The sequence below is a fragment of the Plectropomus leopardus genome, chromosome 17 (genome assembly GCF_026936395.1).
Source record: "Plectropomus leopardus strain MGB_pleo_1.0 chromosome 17, ASM2693639v1, whole genome shotgun sequence".
Lineage (NCBI taxonomy): Eukaryota > Metazoa > Chordata > Actinopteri > Perciformes > Serranidae > Plectropomus > Plectropomus leopardus.
The window spans coordinates 20,074,255-20,099,873 of record NC_142192.1 but is presented as its reverse complement, the minus strand read 5'-3'; the positions used below and the strand labels follow the sequence as shown (position 1 = coordinate 20,099,873).

Here is a 25,619-nt window from a genome sequence, read left to right as displayed (position 1 = left end):
AAAGGCCCGGGTCAGCAGACCTCAGTGGCCTGCTGGGAGCATGTACGCAGAGCAGGTCAGACAGATATGCAGAGAGATGCAGCTAGGGGAGACTGCACAATCACACTCAGAAAAACTGCATTTAGCCAGTACCATAATCAATTAGGGAGTCCCTATAATATCATTAATTTATGTGTAATGTTAAAAAATGGTTTATTGAAAACCAGCAGTGTCAGAACCGATGCTAGCCTAATTTTAAAATGTGTGGGTTTTTTTTTAAATTGCTTTTAATGTGTGAATAATTAATTTTATTATGTTCTATTTTGTGACTGTTAAGTGTCTTGGAGTACCACGAAAAGTGCTCTATTAATAAAATGTATTATTAATTGTAAGGACAGAACTGCATCATCTGCTTTTTTTAATTTCATTTGCTCATATTGTTAAATTGTGTCAAACATGCTTAACGTGTACATGTTAAACTGTGTTGTATTCCTTATCTCAATGTTGTATGTCTGTACGAGTGTACACGTCATATCTACATATTGTATTCTTTTTTTATTATTTAAGGATGCCCATTAACATTAGGCAAGGGGCTACCGATGAAAATTAGCCCCCCAGCCTACTCGGGTGCATTCACATTTGTGAAAATGTGGATTAAGGTACATAGTGCCTTCTTAAAAAAATAAATTAGGGTTTTAGGAATTCAGGATGATTTATCAATCTTTTATCTCAGCATTGACACGACTTAAGTAAATGTCCAGTTGAGACAGGAGGACAGATAGATAGGGGGAACCTGGAGCAACGATTTACCCACGTTATAGGGCGGGGGCGTTTGTGGGTGGATGTCAATGGTCATGAGATAATGGTGGGGTGCGGTCAGTGTGTGGGTGTAAATACATTTCTGAATATGTGAAAAGGCTGTGATCAAGCAAACAAAGGGTGTAAATCTGCTCTTGTATGATCCTCTATGTATCATATCTATCAATCTCATCTCTGATATGATATGATGTCATTAAATGTGAGCACCAGCGCTTAATGAGCTCACCCACAAACAGGCTGAGTGAGATGTGGACAGGAGCATTAACATCTCTATAAAACCACATTAGCAGCAGAGACCTGAGTGCAGCGGGGCTAATTGTATCATTTATACAGCAGGGGACATTAGAGAGCGGCAGCTCGGCTGAAGGACATGCTGCTGTTTAAGCAGTCAGTTGTTAATGCAGTTGGCAGGCTGGAGGTGAACCGCATATAAAACAAGAGCTCAGTGCATTTAAGCGCAGGCTCATTATACTGTAGATCCTCTGGATTTATGTCTCAAACCTCCTCCATCAACTGCGTGTATTCACCGAGCCTCATCAAGAAAACAGCCAGTGAATACAGGCAGGGACTGTCATCATCACAACTTACAAAGAAGGAAAACAAAAGGACACTCAAAGAAAAGAGCATTTTCCTTCCAAAATGAGCTGCCCATCAGTTTTTATGCGTGTAATGAGCTCATGATCGTTACATTTTCAAAATCCAACACGTGGGGCTGATAGTTGTTTGTTAAAGGTACACATTGTACTTGGTACACTTTTATGTTAATTGTATAATAAAACATAGTACTCACGGATCGATGGTGATCTTAATGGCAGACATGTTCTTGTCCCTTTGTTTGTTGTCAGCTGCGTTGACTGTCAGAGGAAAAAAAAAACACATTAAAATAAAATGTTAAACACACAAAAGTATCCTGAATGAGACTTTCATAAAATGAACTTTGATTGTAACAAAAATGATCTTCAACACCAGTTAATCTGTCAATATTTTTTCAGTCAACTGCTTGGTCTGAAATGTCGTCAGAAAACAGCAAAAGAGTTCATCAGAATTTAACAGATCACAAGGTGACATCGTCGAGAGTATTATTCTGGCAAATTAACAGGCCAAATTACACAGACGTTCAATTTACAGATACAAAAGGTGGCAAATTTTCCCTTTTTAGGAGCTTGAACCAAAGAATGTTTGATGAATTGATGGAATAAAAAATAATAAATATGACAATGAAATCAAAGTCGCAGCTCTTGTAGGCATATAAGTGTTTATCATTCCAAACATCTTCTGGTCGCGTTAAAAGATGCAAGAATTTATGAGGATTTGTATTTAACCAGATTATGAGATCCTTCCTTGCAGACAATAAGATGTTTTATCTTGGAGTGGGGAAGTTTTAATATGTATCTGTAACCTTTTAGCTGTTGCCTGTAAAAAGGCAATAATATTGGCTAAATCTGGGAGGTTTTACATCTATTTTAGATGTGCATGGTGAGAGAAATGTTTCTGATGGCACTGCAAATGCGATTATATCTGAATAAAATTAAGTACAAAATGGACACTGAAGTGTGGCATAATCCTCCAATCTGTCTTAGGAAAAAGTACTCTGTATTGGAGGCCAAGCACTATCGCAGATTTATTTGAGGAGGGTGTGTTTCTGTCATATAATAATCTAATAAAGCTATTTGACCTGATAGGAAAAGGAATATTTCTGTAAGAATATACAGATAAGAAGCTGTATTATGTCTGGGTCTTGTAATGTGATTGATAACACAATCTTAAACTACCACTGGAAAACTGCAAAGCCTCACTTCATAAAACAACCAACTCCGTCTTGTGAAATGAGGCAAATTTTCAAGACCCTAAATTCTCTGAAACAACCACCGACACGCCTTATCAGTTCTTTTTCATTTCTATATAATGGCTTTTAAGATAAATATATATTCATGAGAGGGGACAGGGTGGTGCCAAAAGGGGGCCGAGTGCCATTTGTATTTATTTTACTGCTGATTTTTAAAGAAAACAACCCATTGTGATTGTTCTACATTTTTTGGTGATTTTCAAAGCAAACATTTTGGCTTTTTTTTCTTGAAAAATCTTTGGTGATTTTTGAGGAAAACATGCCCTCTTAAACCACAGGGATTTTTTCTTGAAAAATCACCAAAATTACACCATTTATCATAGCCATCAAATGAAAATTATCGTCGGATTTTTAATATTCGCCGGTCCTTGAGCACATCATGTTTTATTACAGAGGTTTGTCAAACAGATTTCCACGACTTTCTCAAACCCTTCAGGCCTGGATATTGCTATTTGCAAATTCCATGACTTGACCATGAAGTTTTTCATGACCGCACAAACCCTGGTGGAAACAAGATGTATGTCATCGAGAAAAAAGGATATAAAAGAACTGAATAAAAATCATGGACCCCACTTGGTTCAGTTTGTTGACCAAAGAATTGAAAAACTATACTTCCACAAATAATGCCAGTGTAACGTAGATTTTTGCTGAGTGATTGTCTTAAATATCTACTCCCTGCCTGTGCCTCGTGTTAATAAAATGGTTTCAGCAGTTTTATCCACAAAAAATGAAACTGTCATTAATCAAAACACCTTTATAAACACAGAGGCTAAGAGGGCCAAGTTTGCAGAGATGAAGTAATCATCATCAACACTGTTAAGCAGCATCATTTACAATCTGATTACACTGGTGCACTTTACTAAAAGAGACAACAAGCAAAGCATTACTCCCACACTGTACAGTCATTTAACAGAGACTGTACACCTGCTTTATCAGCCTTTACTCAGCTGAGGAAAGCTGACTGAGCACACTTGCACTTTACCAAGGAAAATAAATAAAGACTGCAGCTTTGGCCGTGAGCTGCCACAAACACCAGTAAGATTTCTCAGTCAACTTTTCATTTTTCACTAATGTCTCCATTCAGGCTGCACACAAAGACAAGCTCACAGAGGGAAACTAATCTCCACATAAAGTCCTTGATCAATGCTGCCTCTGAGCAGTGCCAACAGCACACTGTGAGTCACTGAATGACGCTGACATTTTTATAGAGATAATAAGCCTTCGATATCCCAGTTAGAGAGGGATGATCTCAAATGACAAATTAACCTTTATATTAACTGTGCAGATTAGAAAGCCAAAGGAAAAGTGTGGATTCGCTTACCGAGAATTTCATCAAAGATTTTGAACAATCCAGGAACGTAGGTGATTTCTCGCTGGTTCATTCCTATTTCTTCATCGAAAACCCACATTTGCTGCAAAAAAAAAAGATACAAATATACTAAGGGTGGACATTTCATTGGTAGCAATGGTAGCAAAAAATGCAAATGATAGGTTAACAAAGTTGAGTGTAACAAGTTTAAAGGCCATCAGATGTTTTTGATTACTGATATTGATATCAAGATGTTTGAACTGGCAAAACAACAAGCAAATATTCTACTAGTGATTATCTCACATAATATAATGTCAGCATAAGACCAAAATCTGTGACTCCAAACTATGTGATCAAATGTATCTTTTTACTCTGTGAGATCGCAGTGATTTCACAATTGGATAAATACAAAAGCATCATGTGTGAATGTCAAACTTTTTGCCTGCATCATGTCACAGCCAAAGCCGTTTGAAGGACAAATAGCAGCTAATCACAGAGAAGATCAAACACATTTTTTTCTTTCATTAATTCTTTGTAATTTGCAAGATGAAGAGGCAAAAACACACCTGCAGCGAGATGCCACGATATGTCTAAGAAAAGCTGCGGTGGCTGCGGTGGCTGCTCTGAGCTGCGACTGTTTCAGTCTGCAGCAAAGTGCAGCCAAACAAAAAGTTGCGAATAGTTTTACATTTAGCTGCAAATTGCGGCCACAGAATGTCAACAGGCAATCAGCAAACTGAGTCCTATGCCTCCTTTGACATGTTCGCCTATGTTACGAAAAATTTCTTCCCCCTAAAACACATGTACACAGGATTTCTTGCAGCAAGCTGTACTTTGAAGCTGCTTGGTGTGTTTTCAGAGTAAAAGTGATGACCTAGGATGTGCCAAATACATAATTAAAAGTGAAACTGAATGATAAATGTTTTATTTTTCTACAAAAGGCAGAACACGCTAGCTTTTCCCTCATGCTACCACCAAGCTCTTTCGAAAAATTAAAGACCCCCTCCAGACAAATTTTAAAGTATTTAAAACACTCTGCTATGATTAGTATTATGTTCAACACGCTTTTACTGAATAAAAAGTAAAATCTGGAAGCACATCTACTCTTTCTCTCTCATTGAGAAACTCTTGATGTGGCCTTCACCCCATCTACTACCACTGCTCGCACTAGTCTGACTGATAAGAGAGCAGTACTCATCAAATGGATAGCGCTTACGTCAGAGGAAACATTGGAAAAGATTCAGCCTTACATGTTTGAGCCTTAGTCAGACTAAGTTTTAGACGAGAAGTCTGTTGTGCACCAAAATCAGCTACTAGCAGACATATTAGGATGGTAAGTGTACTTAGCATAGTTTGTTTGTTTGTGTTTATTGTTATATTGTAATTGCCACTGGACGACACAGCGTTTCTGAAACGTACAGTTATATCTGCTACAAAGTAACAGCTTGTTGTCGCATTGTTATGGCATAAACGTAAACCACAGATGTAATCAAAGCTTGCAGAAAGATATATTCTGTCTGCCTGAGGTTTTTATATTACATGTAATCAGTCAAGTGCACCGGCATCGCCATCTTTAGTAGGATTCAAGTCAATACAGACATTTAAGGAACATAAACATAAGTAAAACTAAATTTTGAGTGGAGGGGGGACTTTAACTACAATAACCTACAGCTCCACTTTTGGTCTCGTAAAACACATTTTGCTCTCCATCAAGTGAGTTTAAATTAGCGAGTCTGTCATTTAGCTGATCACTGGACCTGTAGTTTCTGAACATAATTCATACAAGAGTGATTATCTATCGGTCTGTTTTCAATATACTTATTTTGGAATAAACAGAAGAGGAAGAAATCTTTATCGTTACATGTACATTATGCAGCGAAATTTGTCATCTACATTTAACCCATCCTCCTCAGAGCAGAGGGCAGCCACGTGCAGCGCTCAGGGACCAACTCCAGATTTTCTGCCAGCCCCTCTCTCAGGACTCAAGAGCACCGACAGGAGTTTTAACCTAATGTACATGTTTTTGATGGTGGGGGAAACCCACGCAGACAAGGGGAGAACATGCAAACTCAGCACAGAAAGAACCAGGTTCGGCCGGGACTCGAACCCAGGGCCTTTTAGTCACAGGAAGCCTCCCTCGGGCTTCCTCCAGGCATGTGGGAATAGCTGAGGCGTTTTAAAGAGAACTACCCACAAATCTCTTAATTAGCGGTATTTATGAATCGCAGTGTTTCCTCAAAGGCTCATCAGTCTATCCTTCAAGAAAACAATGATTGGCAGTTTGCTCTGGACTCACCTGGGTGACGGGCTCCACAGAGCCGATGTATGTGTCTGGACGGAGGAGAATGTGCTCTAGCTGGGTCTTCTTCTGGTACACTCTCTCCACCGACAACTTGGAGCTTGCCTTTTCTTTCTTGGCCCCTTCCATCTTGCCAGTTTCACCTCTGCCATTTGCAGCTTCCTGTTTGGCAGAATTGTTTTTGTTGTTAAGAACCATTTAATCAAGAGTTGAACATGCATCACCCAATGCAACAAAAATGTATTTTGCACTGCATTATTAACTGAATCAGGTATGTAAAATGTAAAAAGTTATGCACAAACATCTTTTTTTCAGTTTGCAATCTTTTACTGTCCTGTTGCAATATACTGAGTTATACATAATATAACCTGTGACAACATATGAAAGTGTGTGATGCAGGTTTAACAGTAGTTCAGTAGATGCACATCATACACTTGTCTGATTTGCAGTATTAAAAGAGGTATAATGACTGCTTCTTAATCAGCTAAATACTTTAATAAATACTGTGTGATTAAATACAATTCTGTGTCTGTGTTTTCAGAATTGATGTTAATGAAGGTGCTGGTAAGGAGAGTACACTGTATAAAAACTGTGTAAACAAAATTTGATACACCCACAGCACAAAATCTGGTACTTTGAGCCACGCTAACACTGTAATGAACTGTAAATGCAACCCCAGACCAGACAGGATCTGTCTCTGAGGATGCATTTGAGTGAATGTGTGCGTGTGTGTCTGTGAGTGGGGGTTGAGGGCATCTGGGTCACTATACTGGTTAAGTTACTTCTCTTGTATGAAACCTATTCCACTGAAAAATCATGCTCGCTGGCAATAGAAGACATATCTCAAAGCATGCTTCAAGACTTGCAAACGTTTAACACATTGTACTGAATCTGCTTCAAAGTGATTTACTAACTTAGACAGAGCGTTTGAGTTCAGTGAGTTCACTTCCACTGTGCCTCTCCATCAGACAAGACAATGGCAACTTCACGAAACCAGTGGCTGATGCTAAATGAGATCAGAGGCTGAGAGGATTTAATATACTGATTTTATTTACAATGTTACTGTAACAAACAATGCACCTAAAGTAAGGGTTGTAAATTATGGCTGTTAAGTTCTGTTGCGTTTTAATTTATTTCACATTACCAAAAAAAAGGCACATTTTCTTTGTTTCCCAGATACAAAAGTACTTTGAACTAGACGTAATAAAAACTATACTTATTAAAACTGTACTAGAAGGGTCATATTTGTCATGTTTTAACAATGTACTTAATCCCAGGCTAAAAAGATACACTGACCTAGAATTAATCAAATATATATATACACACCTAATATACTTCTAAGCAATGTACTAAAATTGTGCTTTTGTGATGTAATAACAATGTACTAATATATTAATGATGCCATTAGTGCTTCTTTAGCCATAACTTGACTGTATTATTTTGAGACACATTAAGCATTAAGATACACTTAAATATACTTCAGTATATCTTTTATTACTAATGTTGTACTTTTAAATATAATTTAAAATATAATTTAATCCAACTTTTTTCTACTTAAAGTACTTTTAATTATTATATTAGTGCACTTCATGCGGATCACAAATTCAAATAAATTGCACTTGAAATGTATTTATTTTTAATAACAGTGTACTATGTATTTCAATAATATGTCATTAGTGAACTCGACTGTACTATTTTGAGACACCATTAATATGGACTTATATACTTAAGTGCATCCTTTATTACTAATTCTGTACTAAAAACTGTACTCTTCTCTACTTAAAGTATAGTTCAATCAAATTTTCATTTAACTGTTAGTACACTTATAATATACAATAAATGTATTTACAATTAAAGTAAAATGTGTTATAATATATTTCAAGCACAATTTGATTTTGTTGAGCGTTTCAAGTGTACTTAAATTACAAAATAAAAGAAAAAGACTTAAAAGTAGAAACAAAGTTGGATATCAGTGTATTTTTTAAGTGCAGAATTAGTAATAAAAGATGCATTTAAGTGGTGCATCTTAATGATGTATAAAAACAGTATAATAGGGTATTTTAGTATGTCTTTAGTAGCACTATAATATATATTTAGTGTATTAAGTACATTATTTGAACACTCGTAAATAGCACACTTTCTGTATATTAATAATGTGCGCATGGAAGTATACTAAGTGAGCTAAATTGAGTGTACTTTGGTGTACTTTTTTTAAAAACTTGGGTGACTTTGACTGTCTTTAATCTGAGGATGTTAACTGTGGACTCTTTGGTCCGCTGTAATCCTGCTCTGTCGTCCTCAACCTGAAACTAACTGTTATCTCTGCTACTATCTGTTGTTGTTTTCCTGGTGTAAAAAAAAAACGGTCCTGCATCAGAGCTAAGAGGCCTTTGTCACCCAGTTGGGTTTAGAAGAAGACCATTATAACCCATTATAACCGGCTGGTCTTAAAACAAGCGTACTCAGGTTTGGAGAACAGACACCATGGACTCATTAGGGACATTTAAACGCGAGCTGAAGCGTTCACCGACCCGGTGCACCGTGCTAAGGTGAACACAACACTTTTAAGGTGATACAAAAGCACAATTTACAAATGAAATTGTAAGTTGGTAACGTTAGCTGTGTGGCAAACTAACTTACCATCCACGCCAGACCCCCGCTTCCTGCTGCGCCGTTGGACATCTTCCTTTGTGATCCTTTTTTGTGATGCACCCCGCAAAATGTCTTCAATTCCGGTGAAATTAAATGTCCGCCAGCATACAAAAATGTCTCAGTTGCTGAAATGTATCCAGACCCGTTTATCTTCCATGCTCTTTCTCCGTTTCCACAACAGATAATCCCGTGAATGTACCAAAACAAGCGGAGGGGAGTGTGTCGCGGCTATTGTTAAAATCGACAAGCGGTGGCACAGTAGGCCTAAACTTCCAACAAAGATGCTAACCGGGCTACTTGCTGCTAAATAAATACTGTACAAAACGCGCGTATTAAATAGGTTTACGCTTTCGTGTGAAAGCTCGACAGAATAAAATAGGAGTTTAACTGAAATGCTCTGAAAACAATATACTTTAACACATTTCCTTCAGAAATAAAACGATAAGCTAGCAGCAGCACCAGCTGTCCGGCTCCGCCATCTGCAAGATAGACGGCGAATCGTCTCCAAGATAAACCGACCAATCAGACGGCTGCTTTTGAAAGGCACGGGCACTTGGACCAATCAGAAAAGTCGACATTTAGCGACCGTGGTCTTTGTTTCAACGCAAGATGGCGGCAAACTCAAGCTTCATCAATAAAAGACTAGACAGTGTGTAATGTAATGCATACACAGCGGATAGCAGACCACAAAATATCTTTATTATACAATCAGCATTCAGCCCTGTCGCCCTGTCACACCAACACTTATCTCATAATTATACACATTAATGTAACTGGGCATGGTGAGGTGTAAAAACACCACAGCCAAACATGACCACCCACCAACAATTACAGCAGTGATACTCAACTTTAAGCAACAACCATTTTTTTTAATTCACAATAAAAATAAAGTGATTCAAACTGGGAACTGATTTTTACTTTTATACATAAGGTGTTAAGCGTGCATAAAACAGCATCAAAATAGTGCTTGTTTATTTAAAAAAAGTGACAGTGGAGCATCCCCTGCATCCCCCAATAGAGGTCCTGGCTAGTCCCAAAATGTCCTGAAAACCTAGAAACATCCTAAATGCCTAGAAACATCCTAAAATCCTGAAAATGTCCTAAATTCGAAGAAATGTCCTGAAAACCTAGAAACATTCGAGAATCCTAGAAATGTCCTACAATCTTAGAAATGTCCTAAAATCCTAGAAATATGCTGAAATCATAGAAACATCCTAAAATTCTCGAAATGTTAAAATCCCAGAAACATGTATGGGGCTGCTGCGACTGGTCCCTGACCTCCTTTTTGCAAAATTGGTCCCCAAGCATATCAAGTGAGTATCCCTGGACTAGACAGTGTGTACTGTAATGCATACATTGCCCAAGCGAGTACCAGAATGCAAAAATATCTTTATTATACCACTACATATTTCCTAACATTCGTTCCTTTCCACCACACCAACACCCAACTTATAATTACACAAATTAATGTAACTTGACATGACAAGGTGTAAAAACACCATAGCCAAATATGACATAACACACTCACCACTAGCAGGAGAACTGGAGCAACCTGAGCCGACAAGGGCATCAGTCCCAGTGTGGAAGGTTTTCATGTATCACAGTTTACAGACACATTCACAGTGGAGGCAAACATTACAAAAAATATGGCTTTAAAACTCTTTGTGTTTATTGCAGACTGCATATCTCATATGTTATTTGGCCCTTAGTCAAATCAAAGTTTAACATTAGTGACAACATCTGTTCTCTGCGATGGTTACAAAACTCACGTCTTCACTCATCTATCATTAGGCCATGCATATTTGAAGGAACAGTGTGAAAGATTTTGGGGAATGTCATGGCATCTAGGATTGCAGATTGCAACTAGTTAAAACTTCGCTTTGTTAAAATTCCTTTAGTGGTCATTGTTCAGGCGGTTTGTACCAGGAGCCGAATTATCCGTTGAGGAGTCTACCTCTCCAAAACAAATGGACCAGGTGAAACACACAAGTAAAAAGGCTCAATGAAGCAGTTTTGCGCGACAAATTAGTGTTTCTCTAATGCTGTTTGGCATGTAAGAGACAGGCAGATAGTCCACCACCTCTGATAACTTAAGATCAAGACGTTCAGGAGGTTTTTACTGGGAGCCGATTATCCTCAGAGGTCTCTTTCTCTCTAAAAACAAATAGACCTGGTGATATAAACCACTAAAAAGCAGCGTGTTGAAAAAAATTTGCGTTTTTCCAATGCTGTTTGTCATGGATGGAATTCTAACTACGGTGGACATTACGAAAAAGCAAAAGGCCCTATCTAGAGCCACAGTTCGGTTCATCCATTTTGGGCTATAGTAGAAACATGGTGGATGAGGAACACTCTGTGGATGAGAAACTGCTCCATATGCAGATATAAACGGCTCATTTTAAAGTAATGAGAACACATTTTTTTATTTTTAAGTGACAATACACTAAAGAAAACATACTTACTACATTCAATTTAGGCCAAAATATCCCACTAAATCCTGAACACTGAACCTTTAATCATCCTTACCGACCTACACACATTTAAATATTGCACTGATTGGATTTCATACAAAATCATCCCAACAATTAGCTCTGAACTTGTCCCAGCAGTAAACACTATAAAGGAATTCAGGATCAGATTTTGTTGAGTAAAACAACTGTTAAGCATCGTCTAAATGGATGAGGATTTCAAACGAAGACTCCTCCGTCTCCTTCAAGCTCTGTCTGAAGAGCTGAGAGTGCTGCCATGACTCTCCACCACTGAGTTCTGCTACAACGATGAGGTCCGAGGAGCCTGATACACTCTGGAATGACTGCATCTTCCCATCTGAAGGTTCAAACACAGGAGCGACATTATGTCAAACAGTTAGATTTTGAGGTTGTTTTTTTTTTTTTATCAGAACATCTATTACATAGCCGTACCTCCAGAGAACTCTGTAGTAATCTGGCCCGCCTGCAGGTGCCAGCAGACTTTTCCAGAGTGGAAAGTTTGGCTACTGGCCAAGATGGAGACGGACTTTATCTTCATTCCCCCCGGAGCAAAGTCAAACTTCCAGCTGATTCTTCCCTCCGAGGAGCCCTCTGATCGAGCTATGTACACCTGAAGAAAGAAATCGGGTAATCACATCAGAGTTTATTCTCATTTCTTGCTATTATTACCCAATTATTTTTACGTTATGGGATATTACCAAACTGTTCCTAATCTTAGACATGTTTACAGGGTTCCCACACATTTTCATGTAGCTGGCATACATGGACAAAGAGACAGAACAGATGGAGAAAATGAAAAAACATACGGGATGGTTAACAAAACATATTGACGCGAATCAGAGCTACTTTTTGTTGTCAGCTACAGAAAACGCATTCAGCGTTACGTTAAGTGACAGGTTACTGTAAAAGTGTCATTACACACAACAATATTCCATGACTTTAACCCAAGACTTTCAATGATTTTTGACTAATTCCATGACATTTCCAGGCCTGGAAAATATGTGATTGTGAAATTCTATGACTTTTCCATGACTGTGGGAACCCTGTGTTTAAAGTCAAGTTTTTAAACTGCAGCATCTTGCAGTGCTTGTTTTGGAGGTGGTGTTTTTTTTTTTGGTCTGTGAAAAACAGAAGGTGCTTTTTCTTAACACCCACTCTTGTCTTGTCGTGGTTCTCACACAGTGTGATTAAATCAAACAGTGACTACAACTACTTTCATAATGAAAATGTGGCTCTAATCTAAAAGGGAGAAAGAGTGAACTTTTTCACACATTCATTACTACAGTGTTAACATTCCCTCTATTAATATACATATATAACATAATATGCATGATGAACATGTTTTTATACAGTATCTTAACTTATGTTAAGTGTTTAAAAGTGTTTTTGTTTTTGTGTTTTTTCCCTACTACCACTACAAATGTTTCCTATATTGAGCCATACAATACTGAAAAATTATGTTCAAACTACAGTTTTTGTGATCGAACAATAAACCATGATAAACGTACCATCTGCCAGTCCTCCTCCACCTTTCTGAAGACTGACTCATTCCTCCACACACACTGATCCCAGCTCTGAATGACCTCAGAGTTGTTGGACACTCGACAGTACTGGTCTTTCGTGGCGCTGTAGCGCACGTGCAGTAACCTGTCACTCTTTTCTTTCTCAGTAGGAGTAAACACAAAACCGGCAGCCTGAGAAAAACACACAGAGATACACAATAGTTTAACCAAATACTGATTTGGATTTGACACGCTCCTATCAGGCTATAAAGCTATGATACATCAAGCTATTATTATGCTAAGAATGCAACACTGGTGGGTTGGTGAGCCCACCGCTCATCTGCATGTGGTGTGTAATGCAGTTGTGAAAGCATCTATTGTACTAATACTGCAAATGCGGAACAAAAACTGAACATTATAACCTTCATGAAAGTAGAATTTATTGCAGAACCGTTGTGTAAGACTGCAACAGTTTTACATGGATGGATCTAATAAACATCTGAGTATCTACTATCACTGCTATCCTTGGTTGTAACCTAAGATTTTAGTGTACCATGATGGCAAAAATCAAGTGAGTAGACAATTAAAAAAGAACCAATGTATACAAATCCCTGAAAATCTTCTCTGGCTATAACTTAGCTGTGAGCACCTTGCAGTATTTTAATAAATAAAAGTGTTGCAAAATCCTGATCCCTAGCTCAATATTGCAATGGTGATCATGCTGCTGATGGGAACAGCTCAACTGAAATGTCTATCGAAATACTGTAGATATGGTGAAAAGTATCAGTGGATATAACGCAATACGGTATATAATACACTGTACCTGTGTGGAGGTCCCTGTATCAGACTTCCTGGTCTCCCCCCGCGCTATCCTCCAGGCCAGAGAGCCAGAGTTGCGTCCGCCCAGCTCTCCTGGTTTTGGTTTCTTGGGGGAAATAAACTCCACCAGCTCGACAAGCAGCCTTTCGGTCAGCTCCTTCTTTCTCTCTGGGTGCAGGGACTGCTGCCTCTTCAGTGTCAGAGCAGATGGGAAGTGCTTTACTTCAGACTCACCACAGCAATTAGTCTCGTAATCAAGATATAAAGGGTTACGACTTACCGAGGCATTAAGCCCATTAATGGTGTGCAGCAGCCAGGCCTCCTGAACCCTCGTCCTTCTCGACAAAACCTCTGGATGTTTGCAGGAATATCTCCACGTCACATCAACTACCTGCGTCACACACACATGTGGAAGTATGAACTGTCTGTTGACACTGGATCTGTATCTTATGCAGCCCCACTTAAAAATCCTTAACTATTCCTTTAATGTCTAAACAACAGTAAATAGAGCACAGCTCTTTGCTATTTTCACCGTAATGCCTAGTATCCCTTTTAGGCTAATCAGCAGACAATAATTACCACATAAAATAAAAAAAAATAACATGAAAAAAGTGTTGACATTAAGCGTCAGAGCATCCACAGTATTTTATGTCTAGATTCAAAACAATCCTCAAAAGAAAACACCCTCGTACAGAAATTGAACAATACTCTATAATCCTTAAAAACAAATCACCTGCAGGCATTATTGCAGTAAAATAATCCATACACACTAGAATTTACCCAAATATTACCAAAAATACCCATCTCTCTTTTTTAAACAGAAACAAGGGAAAAGATCTACAAAATTCTTTAAGGTACGCCGTGGAGTTTTTCACCACTAGTAATGCTTGGAGGCAATGTTTTTGAATGGGCTCTTTGGGAATCAGAAGACATTGAGAGGCAGACTAACACAGTGTTCGTTTCGTTCTTTTCATGTATTTGTTGATTGTAAATTAAATATGAAATCTAACTATATTTTCACGACACAATACTTTGGTGTAAATTTGACATTTTTTACCTTACACCCAAGAATAACTGGACTGATACCTGTGTCTGACAGTACTAGAAGTAGTAGTTACTAGTTAAAGAAGTGATACTGGTAGGACCATAGTAGTATTTAGTGTAAATTTATCTGACCTGGTCCTTAGAGAAAGCCAGTACATAGGCCAGTTTCTTCCCCCAGCCAACTTCATACAGTAGCGGTTTATCACAGCTGTTCTCACAGGAATCGCAGTGCAGCCAGCGACGCTGAGAGACGGAGTAAATCTCTGTCCACACGTGGTCTGAAACATCACAGAGAACAGAAGTGATTTACAGTGAACCTTTCATATACTTTATACACTGTATACATTGCTCTGACATCAGAGCAAGTATAAAAGTACACCAGTTGTGATGTAGAAAATGAGTCAACCTAACGATACATAGTTCTCAATATCTTAAATTTTTACTATTTTATTGATAGAATATTTTTTCTCGAGAGCAGAAAAGTGTAATCACAATGAGACCATCACATTAAACTAAAACATTTGAGAGTGCAAGGTCATTCTTGACCCTTAGAACAGGTCAAGAATTACTAAACTTTTTTTTAGGTAAACAGCAGCTGTTTGAGGTAAGGTAAGGCAGGTATCACTGCAGACCAACAGCGCTGAGGCTGCTGGGTACACACTCTGAAACCGACCCTGCTGAGATATCTGTTACATAAATAATATTAACACTGAGTGTGAACGTTCATTGTTGATCTTAGAAACAGCAGTTTGCAAAAAAAACCTTAACTCTTCCACTTTTCCAGAGCTTTCGACCACATCTCTCTGTAAATAACCAACTAGTATTCAGTACTCCTGGTCAACAACATTTCCTCATAGCTCAAATACAGGTGCATTAAACTGCTGTTTCTCTCTGCAAAACAAAAAATTAGCGATGCAACAGCAACATCCGTCAATCATGTGATTACCTGTGCTGTCCCAGATATACCTGGCCTCAAGGCCAAGGGCTCTGCAGCACAATGTGAAACAGTTCGCCCACTCCCCACAGCGCCCCCTCCTGGTTTCAAGAAGCTTCTCTGGATTGTTGTACCTTTTAACGATACAGAGATGCAAATGTGCATTAATGAAGCAATTAATTATTCTTTATGTGTTCTGTTGCCAAATTCATTCATACTCTTTATGAATGTTTGCAGGAAAGTATGTTTATATTACTATTTAAAAGTTCATTGACAGTGAATTCTGCAAAATAAAACTCAGTGGTTTAACAATGCATACAAGCAGTAAAAACTTCCTCTTTCTGCAACTTAATTTTAATACTAGCTGGTAAAACTGTTCCCAAACTCCTTTAATGTAATAACTAGACCAAATGTTACACTAACACACTCACACATACACAAACCTGGGGAATCTTGTGGAGAGCTGGCAGCTCTGACAGTAGTGGTTCTCCACTCGCTGGGCTCCCCAGCGGATGTCCTCGGTAGTGGGACTGAGGGAGCTGTTGTTCTTGGTGGGGCCTTTGCAGCGGCTGCAAGGCAGACAGTCGACCCAAGAGAAGAAGTCCTGTTTGAACCATCTGAGCAACTCCAGCACCAGGAAGTCTTCTATACCTAGTTTACAGTCTACAAATTTGAAAGCAAGTCACTTAGTCTCTCTGAATTAGTGTTTCAAGGGACATGCATTTCTTTATCTAGAATCAGTATGATTTATTGTTTTGAATACGTGAGGTTCTTCACCTGGATCAGCCTGTTTCACCTCCTTCAGCTTGCGTTCAGCAGAGGAGGACAGCTGCTGGTGAGGGATGCAGCTCCTGGCTTTTTGCTGCAGCTCGGGGTTTTCATACAGCATCACGTGTTGGAAATTTGACTGGAGAGTCACAAAAAAGCTCATACTGTTCTCCTGAAAGAAAGACAAGAAAATATGTAGATAAGTGGAGACAGAGTGACAATTTACCTTAACTGATGGAGGTACATGGGCATGTTCATCAGAGGTGTACAGTATTCATCGCAAAGAGGTACAAAGCATTAAAATGTAGTACCCTAATTTAAACCCTTAAATATTAATTTGTTTATGGAAGATTAACTGATTGCTGTAGCCACTAATGAGCACATTTGAGGGGATGGCCACATTGTAAATGTTTCATATGCACAGATTAGGTTTTTTAAAATGTTCTAACGCCATGTGGATATCACGCTCCTTATCAGGTAAACTGGCATTTAACTGATGTTTCAAATTATCAGATGTCCATCATGACACTTTTAGATTCTTAATTTCATATAAAAAACGATCATAGCCACAAAAAAGGGACGAGCTGAGGTCTGTTTAGTCTCCACTGTGAGCTTAACACTTCAAATAGGTCCAATCCCAATTCCTGCAATTTAAACCAGGGGTAAACATATCTTTACCAAGGATGAAGGCTGTGATGGAGATGGTGTAACTGGAGGGCTGGAGGCAGCAGCAGAGCTCTGTGGTGCTGAGGCCGAGGCAGCAGCAGCCTGAGCAGTAGGTTGGACACGCTGTCCTCCGCGCAGCCTCTGATCCCTCTCTGCTGCTATGGATTCCCTGATGAGCTTCAGCTGTTCCACTGATGCAGACCTGGGGAACACCAGGTGGGTCTCGGCCTAAAAAGAGGCGCAAGAGGTCATAAGGTTTACTCACAGTTAGGCTGATGGCAAATGACCAAATAGACCCCTGGCAATTAAACAAGTGGTTTAACGTATTCCAGTAGCCACATGACAGTTATTTATTAATTACCTCCTCAAATCCCATCTCAAAAAGGCACTCCACAGCTCCTTTGATGGGCAACAGCTTGGTGGAGAATGTAGGATTGCCAATTCGGATCGATCTGTACTTTTCCTCATTGGGATACCTGTTGGGAGGTGACATCAAATGAGGACGTAGAGCTGTTCTTGAGGATGTTCAGAAAATACTTTTTTTTCCTTTGGGAAGAGACAAATTACTATGCACAAATCAAGGAGTTATATGTCTTAGATGAGAGATATACATACACTAATGATGAATTGTTATTTTAAAATGTTTAATTATTGTACCCATGTAACAATAATATCCCACTTTACTGATACCTGCTTTGCCATTTAATTGTTGTTTGGCTTTTTTCCCCACACACTCATATTTGATGTGAGTCTGCTCAAGTATGAACTTTGATGTTACTAATAGAAGAATGACATATTTAACCCTTTGAAACATGAGCAAATTTGTTAGAAGTGATCAGTCACGAGTTACATCAATATTATGTGAAGGTAAACCAAAAGCAAAGAAAAAAGGTTGAAAAGTGTATAAAAATTTGTAAAGAAAAAAAGAATGAATTATTTAATTTGAACAAACAAACAAACAAATAAATACGCAAATAAAGTAGTCAACAATAGTTACAATAATTTAAAAAAAGGAAAATGCCCAGAAAACCATATCTATTACTATATGAATATGGTCTTATGGATTTTTCTTCTTCTTCTTCTCATTATTATTATTATCATCATTCATGCCTAATAATTTCCCCACCTCTTTTCAGACCCAATTTTCAGATAATTTTCGTCACCTTTCCCTAATTTCTTGCAGTCTGTGGGACATCTCCTGCCAAGTTGCTTATTGCATTTTTTAAGCATGTTTTAAAAAAAAATCACACGAACTCGCTCAAGATTCACAGATTTAAATGCAAGTGAAAGGCAACTGAAGGCAGCACAAATGATTCAAAGGGCTAACTTGAGACATTTATCTAAGCATATTTTAGAGCCAATGTTAGCAAAGGGTAGAGATGACTGTCAAGATTTTAAGACAACAAAAACAGCCTCCTGGTGAGTCAGGTGTACGCCGAATTATCCAGAATACTATTATGACTGATACTATAGTTATATAAGGATTTCCTTCGCATGACCGTGTGCTCATAATTAAGGAAAATAAAAATGCCCGGATTTTAAACTGAGTTTGGTTTGACGCTGTGCGTGTACACCAATAACGGCATATATATATAGTATAAGTATAGCTATTTTAGCTTTACCGGCGGTTTGACAGCTGATTACACAATGTTAGCTACTTTATTTGTGATGTAAGGTTATAGAAAATGTCAAGTTAGCTTACACATCACAGTCCCACAAAACGTTTTTGCATCGTGAAGTTCACAGCCTTACCTTAAAATGTTATCCGCGTATGTGAGCAACAACTTCGCAACATCTAGAAATACTTCATTTGAATTTTCACACAATGTTGTCACTGCTGGTGACACAGACATGCTGTTATTTCTCACTACGTTAGCTAGCTTTAATGCTAATGGTGCGATTTTGGCTAATACATGTTTTGGGTCCTGCGTTTAGCTGACCAATCAACGCCCGAATATGTGGTGCAGCTTTAAATATTATTATTTAATCGCCTTTTACTATAGTTACGTTTCATAACGCATGTTTATTGTTTTCTCGCGCTATAGTTTCAATAACATTTTTAAGAGTTTATTATTTACATTTACATAAACTCATCTGGCGTTCAAAGATGCTACCTAAAAATAGCCAGCGTTACGTTACATGCAGAATGAAAGAGTAGTTTTCTCGTTTCATTGATGTCTAACAGAAAACTTTGACACTGTGCTCCACCAAGTGAGTGAAAAACTGAACTCCAGCTACGTCTAGAAAACATTTCAACTTTGTTTTTGTGTATTTATTCTTCTTATATGAACAAGGGATTCACCTAAGCTAGAGGCTAGCTGTGTCAAACTTGACAGGTATGTCTGCTCTATCATCCTGTTGGACTAAACTCCAGCTGAGGACACACAACATCAGGACACTTCTCCAAAAGACCGTCTGCGTTTGTCCAAAGCAAGACTCCAGACACCGCAGCTCGGAAAAGCACAAAAGGAGAGTTGTTATTACTGGTATAGGGTTAGTGTGTCCTCTGGGCACAGGGACTGCACTGGCCTGGGACAACCTGATTAAAGGTGAGAGTGGGATTGTTGCTCTTACCTCAGAGGACTATAAGACAGTCCCCTGTAAGGTGGCAGCTTTGGTGCCCAGGGGAGATGGTCAGTTTAAGGAGGAGAGGTTTGCCTCTCGTGGGGAGATCAACAGCATGTCCCCAGCCACGGTGATGGCCCTTGGAGCTGCTCAGCTGGCTCTGGAGGACTCAGGGTGGTACCCCCAAACCCCAGAGGAACAGCTCAACACTGGGGTGGCTGTTGGCATGGGCATGGTGTCATTGGATGAAATCGCTCGCACCTCCGCTGCTTTCCAAGAAAAGGGTTACAGCAAAGTCAGCCCCTTCTTTGTGCCTCGTATCCTTGTCAACATGGCAGCCGGGCACATCAGCATCAGACACAAACTGAAGGGTCCCAACCACGCAGTGTCCACAGCGTGCACCACAGGAGCGCACGCCATAGGTGATGCGGCCAGGTTCATCGCACACGGGGATGCAGTTGCTATGGTAACAGGGGGAACTGAATCCTGTGTGGGGCCTCTGTCAGTGGCCGGCTTTGCCAGGGCACGGGCCCTCGCCACCAAGTGGAATGACAACCCCACGCAGGCGTCGAGACCCTTTCACCCAGAGAGAGAGGGCTTTGTGATGGGTGAAGGAGCGGCGGTGCTCCTGCTGGAGGAGCTGGACCACGCAGTGAAAAGAGGAGCCAGGATCTACGCAGAGGTCCTGGGTTATGGACTCTCAGGGGACGCCAGCCACATCACCGCACCCACTGCAGATGGAGATGGAGCATTCAGGTGACTCAGGAGTTTATATTTCAGAGTTTTTGTTGTTTTTGTTTTTTAACCCTTTGAAACCTGAGCACATTGGTTTAATTTCTTTCAAAAATATGGAGAGAAGGCAACAAGCAACTTAAAACATGGTCCAAAAAAAAGCAAAAAAAATTGTAAAACATTTACAAGAACATTACCTGAAAGTAACCGAAGGAAAAAAAAAAGAAAAAAACAAACAAGAAAATGACCTTAAAAAGTACTGAAAATTTTAGAAAAATCTATATTTAATTATTTATATTTATTAAAATTGTTATTTATATTATTATAAATATAGTTTTCTACACTTAAAAGTTCAACTTTGACTCACTGCACTTATTTTAAATGTGTGCACAGTTTCCCTGAATTGAGAAATTATTACCAGTTATTTTCATACGTTTATTTTGTGTACAACAACAAGCATTTATTGTACAATAGCTGCTGCAGAAATGAACAAAATGAGCCAGCAAAAGTAAGGTCAAAGTTGAAATAAATTGGAATAATCCTGCAACTGTCTTTACAGATGCATGTCTGCAGCCCTCGCAGATGCCGGCGTCTCACCAGCAGATGTGACATATGTGAACGCTCATGCGACATCCACACCTTTGGGTGATGCTGCTGAAAATGCTGCCATCAAGAGGCTCTTTCAGCAAAGCCTTGAGAACCTGGCTGTGTCCTCCACAAAAGGAGCCACAGGACATCTGCTTGGGGCCGCAGGGGCCCTGGAGGCAGCATTCACCGCTTTGGCCTGCTACCACGGGGTCCTCCCCCCGACCCTCAACTTGGACCGTACCGAGCCAGAGTTCAACCTGAATTATGTTCCCTGCACAGCGCAGCCATGGCGGACGCAGGGCCAGCGGGTCGCCCTCACAAACTCATTTGGATTTGGCGGCACCAACGCATCGCTGTGTCTCTCCAGCATCTGATGACACACTGAGACTCATTCTTGACTTTTTTGTTAGGAATCAGATCTTATCCAAGCTGTGTCCTTTACCTCGGGTATGATAGAGTTTCACTGAAGTGATCAGAGGTTGTCTTTGTGTTGTTATGAACTGAATTTAAGGGGAAGTCTAAAAATGCATATAGTTTGACAGGCTTTAAACAGGAAAAAAAATAAAAGCACTAAATCTTTGTAAAATGCTGTTGATGTTGTTGTTTTTACATGAATGGGAAATTGGCAACATAAAAAATGGTAAATGTGAGTATTGTGTGGCTCTGCTCACCAATATTATTGTTTATATTTGCAGGCTTGTGAGTGAAAGGTTAAATCTTGACTCTCACTTATTACTACTGTTGAGGTGCCTTTGAGCAAGGCCAGTTAGCTCAGTGGCCACCAGTTTAGACATACCAGTTAATCTGTGAGTTATTTTCACAATTAATCAACTGTTTGCTCCGTAAAGTAGCAAGATACATTATTTATTAGAAAATAAAGTTAGTTACGTAATTATTTGATTTTCTTGTGATCGACTAATTGATCATTTGTGTTATAGTTTTTTTTAGCTCCTTTGTGTTTTCCAAATAACTACTTCTAAATGAATGTCTATGTAAAAGTCATTCATTACCTCCAAGTGAAACTCCAACGGCTTCATGGCTTCTGGCCATGATGTGCTAGAAAGAAACAAAAAGATATCAGATAATTCCAAATCTGATACATTTAAATGACATTTTTTCCTTTTTTGATAAAGGGTAACAACACAAAAAGGTTGACAATAAGTGGTTTAATATCTTAAGTTAGGTAATATATCCTATTAAGTGACTGAGCTCAACTATCACTCTGAAACACGCACTGTCTGTATTCCAGCAGGTGGCGTTGAATCATAGCAAGTCATGCATGTTCCTTTCATGTACATGTCCTGTACAGTTCACGTTTTAGGAAGCGTGTAGGTTTTGTAGGTTTTGTTTCAACATTGGCAGGGACACATGAATCGGGATGTCCAGGGGTCCTCCTCCCAGGAAATCACCACCTCACGTCCTGCATTCTGGTAAATTTTAATGCGCAAATTTAAGGTAGAAATATATATATATATATATATATATATATATATATATATATATATATCGTTTTTTTATTTATTTATTTATTTTGAATTTTCTATTTTTTTGTTGTTGTTGTTAATTATATAGTTATATGTAGTTCTATTTTATGTATTTTTTTTTCTATTTATGTACTTTATGTTTTCCTATACTGCAAATAAACCTTTCTACATGAATTTGTTAGTAAACATTTCTTGATGCAAGCTACTTTTTAACAGATTTTTGACACTTTTAAAAAGTAATGGGGAGAAAATTGTCCTTTTTAAAAACTCATGAGAACATGTCATTTGCCTTGCAGCTTTATGTCTCCACAAACCTGTCAGGTTGCAGTTAACATCCATGTGTCCAGATTCATATGCAGCCATGACAGCTGACAGTGCTTCAAATATGGATATTGCTGCAAAGAAGATACATCCTCTAAAACATGGATGCTTCACATATATAACAGTCACCACAGTTTAAAGGTGGGCACCGAAGATAAGCATCACCAATTCAGTATCTGGCCAAATGTCTCCCCTTCTATTTCTGAGATATATTATGAAACAGCAAGCCATTATCACAGTGACGTTGCCTTTGACCTTTTGGATATAAAATGTCATCACTTTATCCTGTTGACATATGTGTGAAATTTTGTCACAATTAGGCCATGAAGTCTTGAATTATAGCCAGAAACATGTTTTTTTTCAGGTCACAGTGACCTCTGACCACCAAAATTTCATCAATTCATCCTTGAGTCTAAGAGGACGTTTGTGCCGAATTGAAAGAAATTCAATTACAGCGTTCTTGAGATGTCATGTTGATGAGAATGGGACAAATGGACGGATGGACAGACAACCTGAAAGCAAAATGTCTCTGGCCACTGCTATCGCCAGAATGGAGGCATTTAAAAAAAATCCACCACAGAGTGCTCAGAAGAGAAATAGAAAATTGGATACACAGGAAGCTTTTAGAGTCATTAGAATAGACTGAGAGGAAATCATCCTGTATAATTTATCAATATGGATAATTGTATTAAGAAGATAATATCCATTAATTGCCTTCTGTTAGCTTCATATATCCAACCTGTGCTTTAAACAGGAACAAAGCTCTGAGAAGCTCTGACAATTTATTGCAAATAGGAAATAAGTGGTGCCGGCAGTGTGCACAGCTGACTTTAATAACATCCTAATGGAGGCATGGCCTCACGGTAGTGCCTTTAGTGATCACTTATGAATGCACTGCCCAGACCAAAACCTCTCTATTCTGTGTTGTTGTCCCCTAGATTCAGCCTGGTTTGGCCTTTTGCTCTAACTTTAGTGTTGAGAGAACAACCAGAGCAAATTGTTTGTGTAAGAGAAGCTAATTGGGGATAAGTGCTATTTTGGAAGGGTTGAAACTAAAGTAATGAGGTAAACAGTCCCTGTGGGGGAAAAAGGACAGTTTTCCAAATTGTTCCAGGCCTTCAGAGTTTGAATGACAATTATTCTGCTCCTTTCCATGGTGGAAGAAACACAACGTTCTTGTCTGGCCTCCTGGGGGAGACATATAATGACTGTGAAGGGACATGAAGTGGTCATTTGGAGCCTCTTATGTGATGGTTGAGAATATATGTGTATCATCGAGATGCTTTTTGAGAGCAACTTTGTCATATAATAAAAACAAATCTCACATTTAAGAGTAAATTATATGCCACTGAGAGGAGGAGAGACACTGGCTTTGTAATAAAATAAGTGAGTGAAATGCAAGACTAAAGCCTCACTGCCTTCTACTGACTGCAGGTCCTTTACACATGGATGAAATGAACAACATAATAAACGGACCAATGTGTTGCTTTTTTAAACACACATATTGCCTGAGAGTTCAATAAGAAGATAGCAAACACTGTCTGTATCATTATGAAGAAAGAGCCAGGAGGGAATTCGTATGAAAAACTTCACACAGGACCTTTAAGTGCTTTTACTTTTTCTTTTTTTCCCTTTTGCATATCTATTTCCAGGGGCCCTTCGTCTCATAATTCATCCATGTTGGTAATTCAATCTTATCTGTGGGGAGTATTAATGTTCTACATGAATTTATGACAACTGGCTTATTAAATGCTGTCCTTTCTTGTGTATGAGAGGGAATTTGGGCCTTGATGTTGGTGCTTATGGAAATATTAGAATTCATCCTCTGGGGACCATGAATATCAGCAGTCAGTGTCATGTAAGCCAAATAGGCTTGTTGCAACAGTAAAGGTCGAAGGATCACCAAATCATTTTAATTCATCTTCTGGGGACTACGAATATAATAAAATGTCATGTAATCTGGACAGTCAAGGACATATCCTTATTTTGAGCAGATAATCAACAGACCATTTAACCACATCATCTCCTTTAGAAACAGCATTTTTACTTCTGCAGATATTTCATATCATAACAATCAGAGGTGACCAAAGCTTCTCAGCCTCCAAAACGCTCTCAAAAGCTCCCAGCTGGGTGTTTCATAACAAACACCTGCAGTTCTCAGCAGGGAAAAAACGCTTTGGTGGACACAGCCCCGTAATTTAGATGGTATGGTATAGTAATTATTAATGGACTCAGTTAATTATGCTCTCATTTTTCCTTCAATTTGCTTACAGTCTTTCTGTTTTGATGCCCTAAGGGTAAAGTGTGAAGCCAAATCTGTACCAAACCGAAACCTTCGTTCCATGCTCTGTATATGGCGAGGTTGATCCTCTAGCTCTGCATTTCACTTGGTGAATAATTGTACTGTCCCGACTGAATTTAATAGCATGATGTAAAGCCAGGCCCACATGATGAATTACTGTACTGGGGAATGTCGTTCTAGACCCATTTTTAGAGATTACGTTTTATTAACTCTTCTGGATGTCACATCCAGCTAATGAATAAATCAATTATTCATCCATTTTTTAATTTGAAATAATCTGACATAGATAAATGAGTTGCAACAAGCTTTGAAAGGAAAACCCGGCATCTTCATAGGCCTCGGGACTTATACATCACTCTCTGTCCAGCTCTGGTTTCTAAGTCTGCACAGTATATGTAAGTTGATTTTATTCAGCAGTGTCTTACTCTCAGTTTTGCATCATTGCAACAAGTGCTAACATGCACTGTTGTCAATGGTGGAAGAAATATTCAGATCCTTTAC

The 25,619-nt window shown here is 38.8% G+C and overlaps 3 protein-coding genes across 4 annotated transcripts in view; 1 reads left to right on the top strand and 2 right to left on the bottom strand.

The window, feature by feature from the left end:
* The window catches only part of top2b (DNA topoisomerase II beta), a 29,317-nt gene extending 19,913 nt beyond the window's left edge, over positions 1–9,404 (bottom strand). For both annotated transcript variants that reach the window (XM_042506271.2, XM_042506272.2), the window contains exons 1-4: positions 8,893–9,404; positions 6,250–6,414; positions 3,966–4,056; positions 1,589–1,652 (exon numbers count right to left, since the gene is read on the bottom strand). In XM_042506271.2, the coding sequence (XP_042362205.1) occupies positions 1,589–1,652; positions 3,966–4,056; positions 6,250–6,414; positions 8,893–8,934 (362 nt within the window). In that variant the 5' untranslated portion in view covers positions 8,935–9,404. The remainder of the gene's footprint in view (positions 1–1,588; positions 1,653–3,965; positions 4,057–6,249; positions 6,415–8,892) is intronic.
* Positions 9,405–10,273: 869 nt separating this feature from the next.
* Positions 10,274–19,074, bottom strand: ngly1 (N-glycanase 1). Its single transcript, XM_042507168.2, has 12 exons — positions 18,879–19,074; positions 17,488–17,602; positions 17,139–17,354; positions 16,470–16,632; positions 16,136–16,355; positions 15,705–15,826; positions 14,891–15,036; positions 13,995–14,105; positions 13,719–13,904; positions 12,902–13,087; positions 11,826–12,003; positions 10,274–11,730 (listed from the first exon to the last, which is right to left on the bottom strand). Exons 1-12 carry the CDS (start codon positions 18,977–18,979, stop codon positions 11,564–11,566), a joined length of 1,911 nt encoding a protein of 636 aa, XP_042363102.2. The 5' UTR covers positions 18,980–19,074; the 3' UTR covers positions 10,274–11,563.
* A 116-nt stretch (positions 19,075–19,190) lies between these two features.
* Positions 19,191–21,597, top strand: oxsm (3-oxoacyl-ACP synthase, mitochondrial). Its single transcript, XM_042506912.2, has 2 exons — positions 19,191–20,447; positions 20,983–21,597. The coding sequence occupies exons 1-2, from the start codon at positions 19,465–19,467 to the stop codon at positions 21,383–21,385; spliced, it is 1,386 nt and encodes a 461-aa protein (XP_042362846.2). The 5' UTR covers positions 19,191–19,464; the 3' UTR covers positions 21,386–21,597.
* The last annotated feature ends 4,022 nt before the right edge of the window (positions 21,598–25,619 follow it).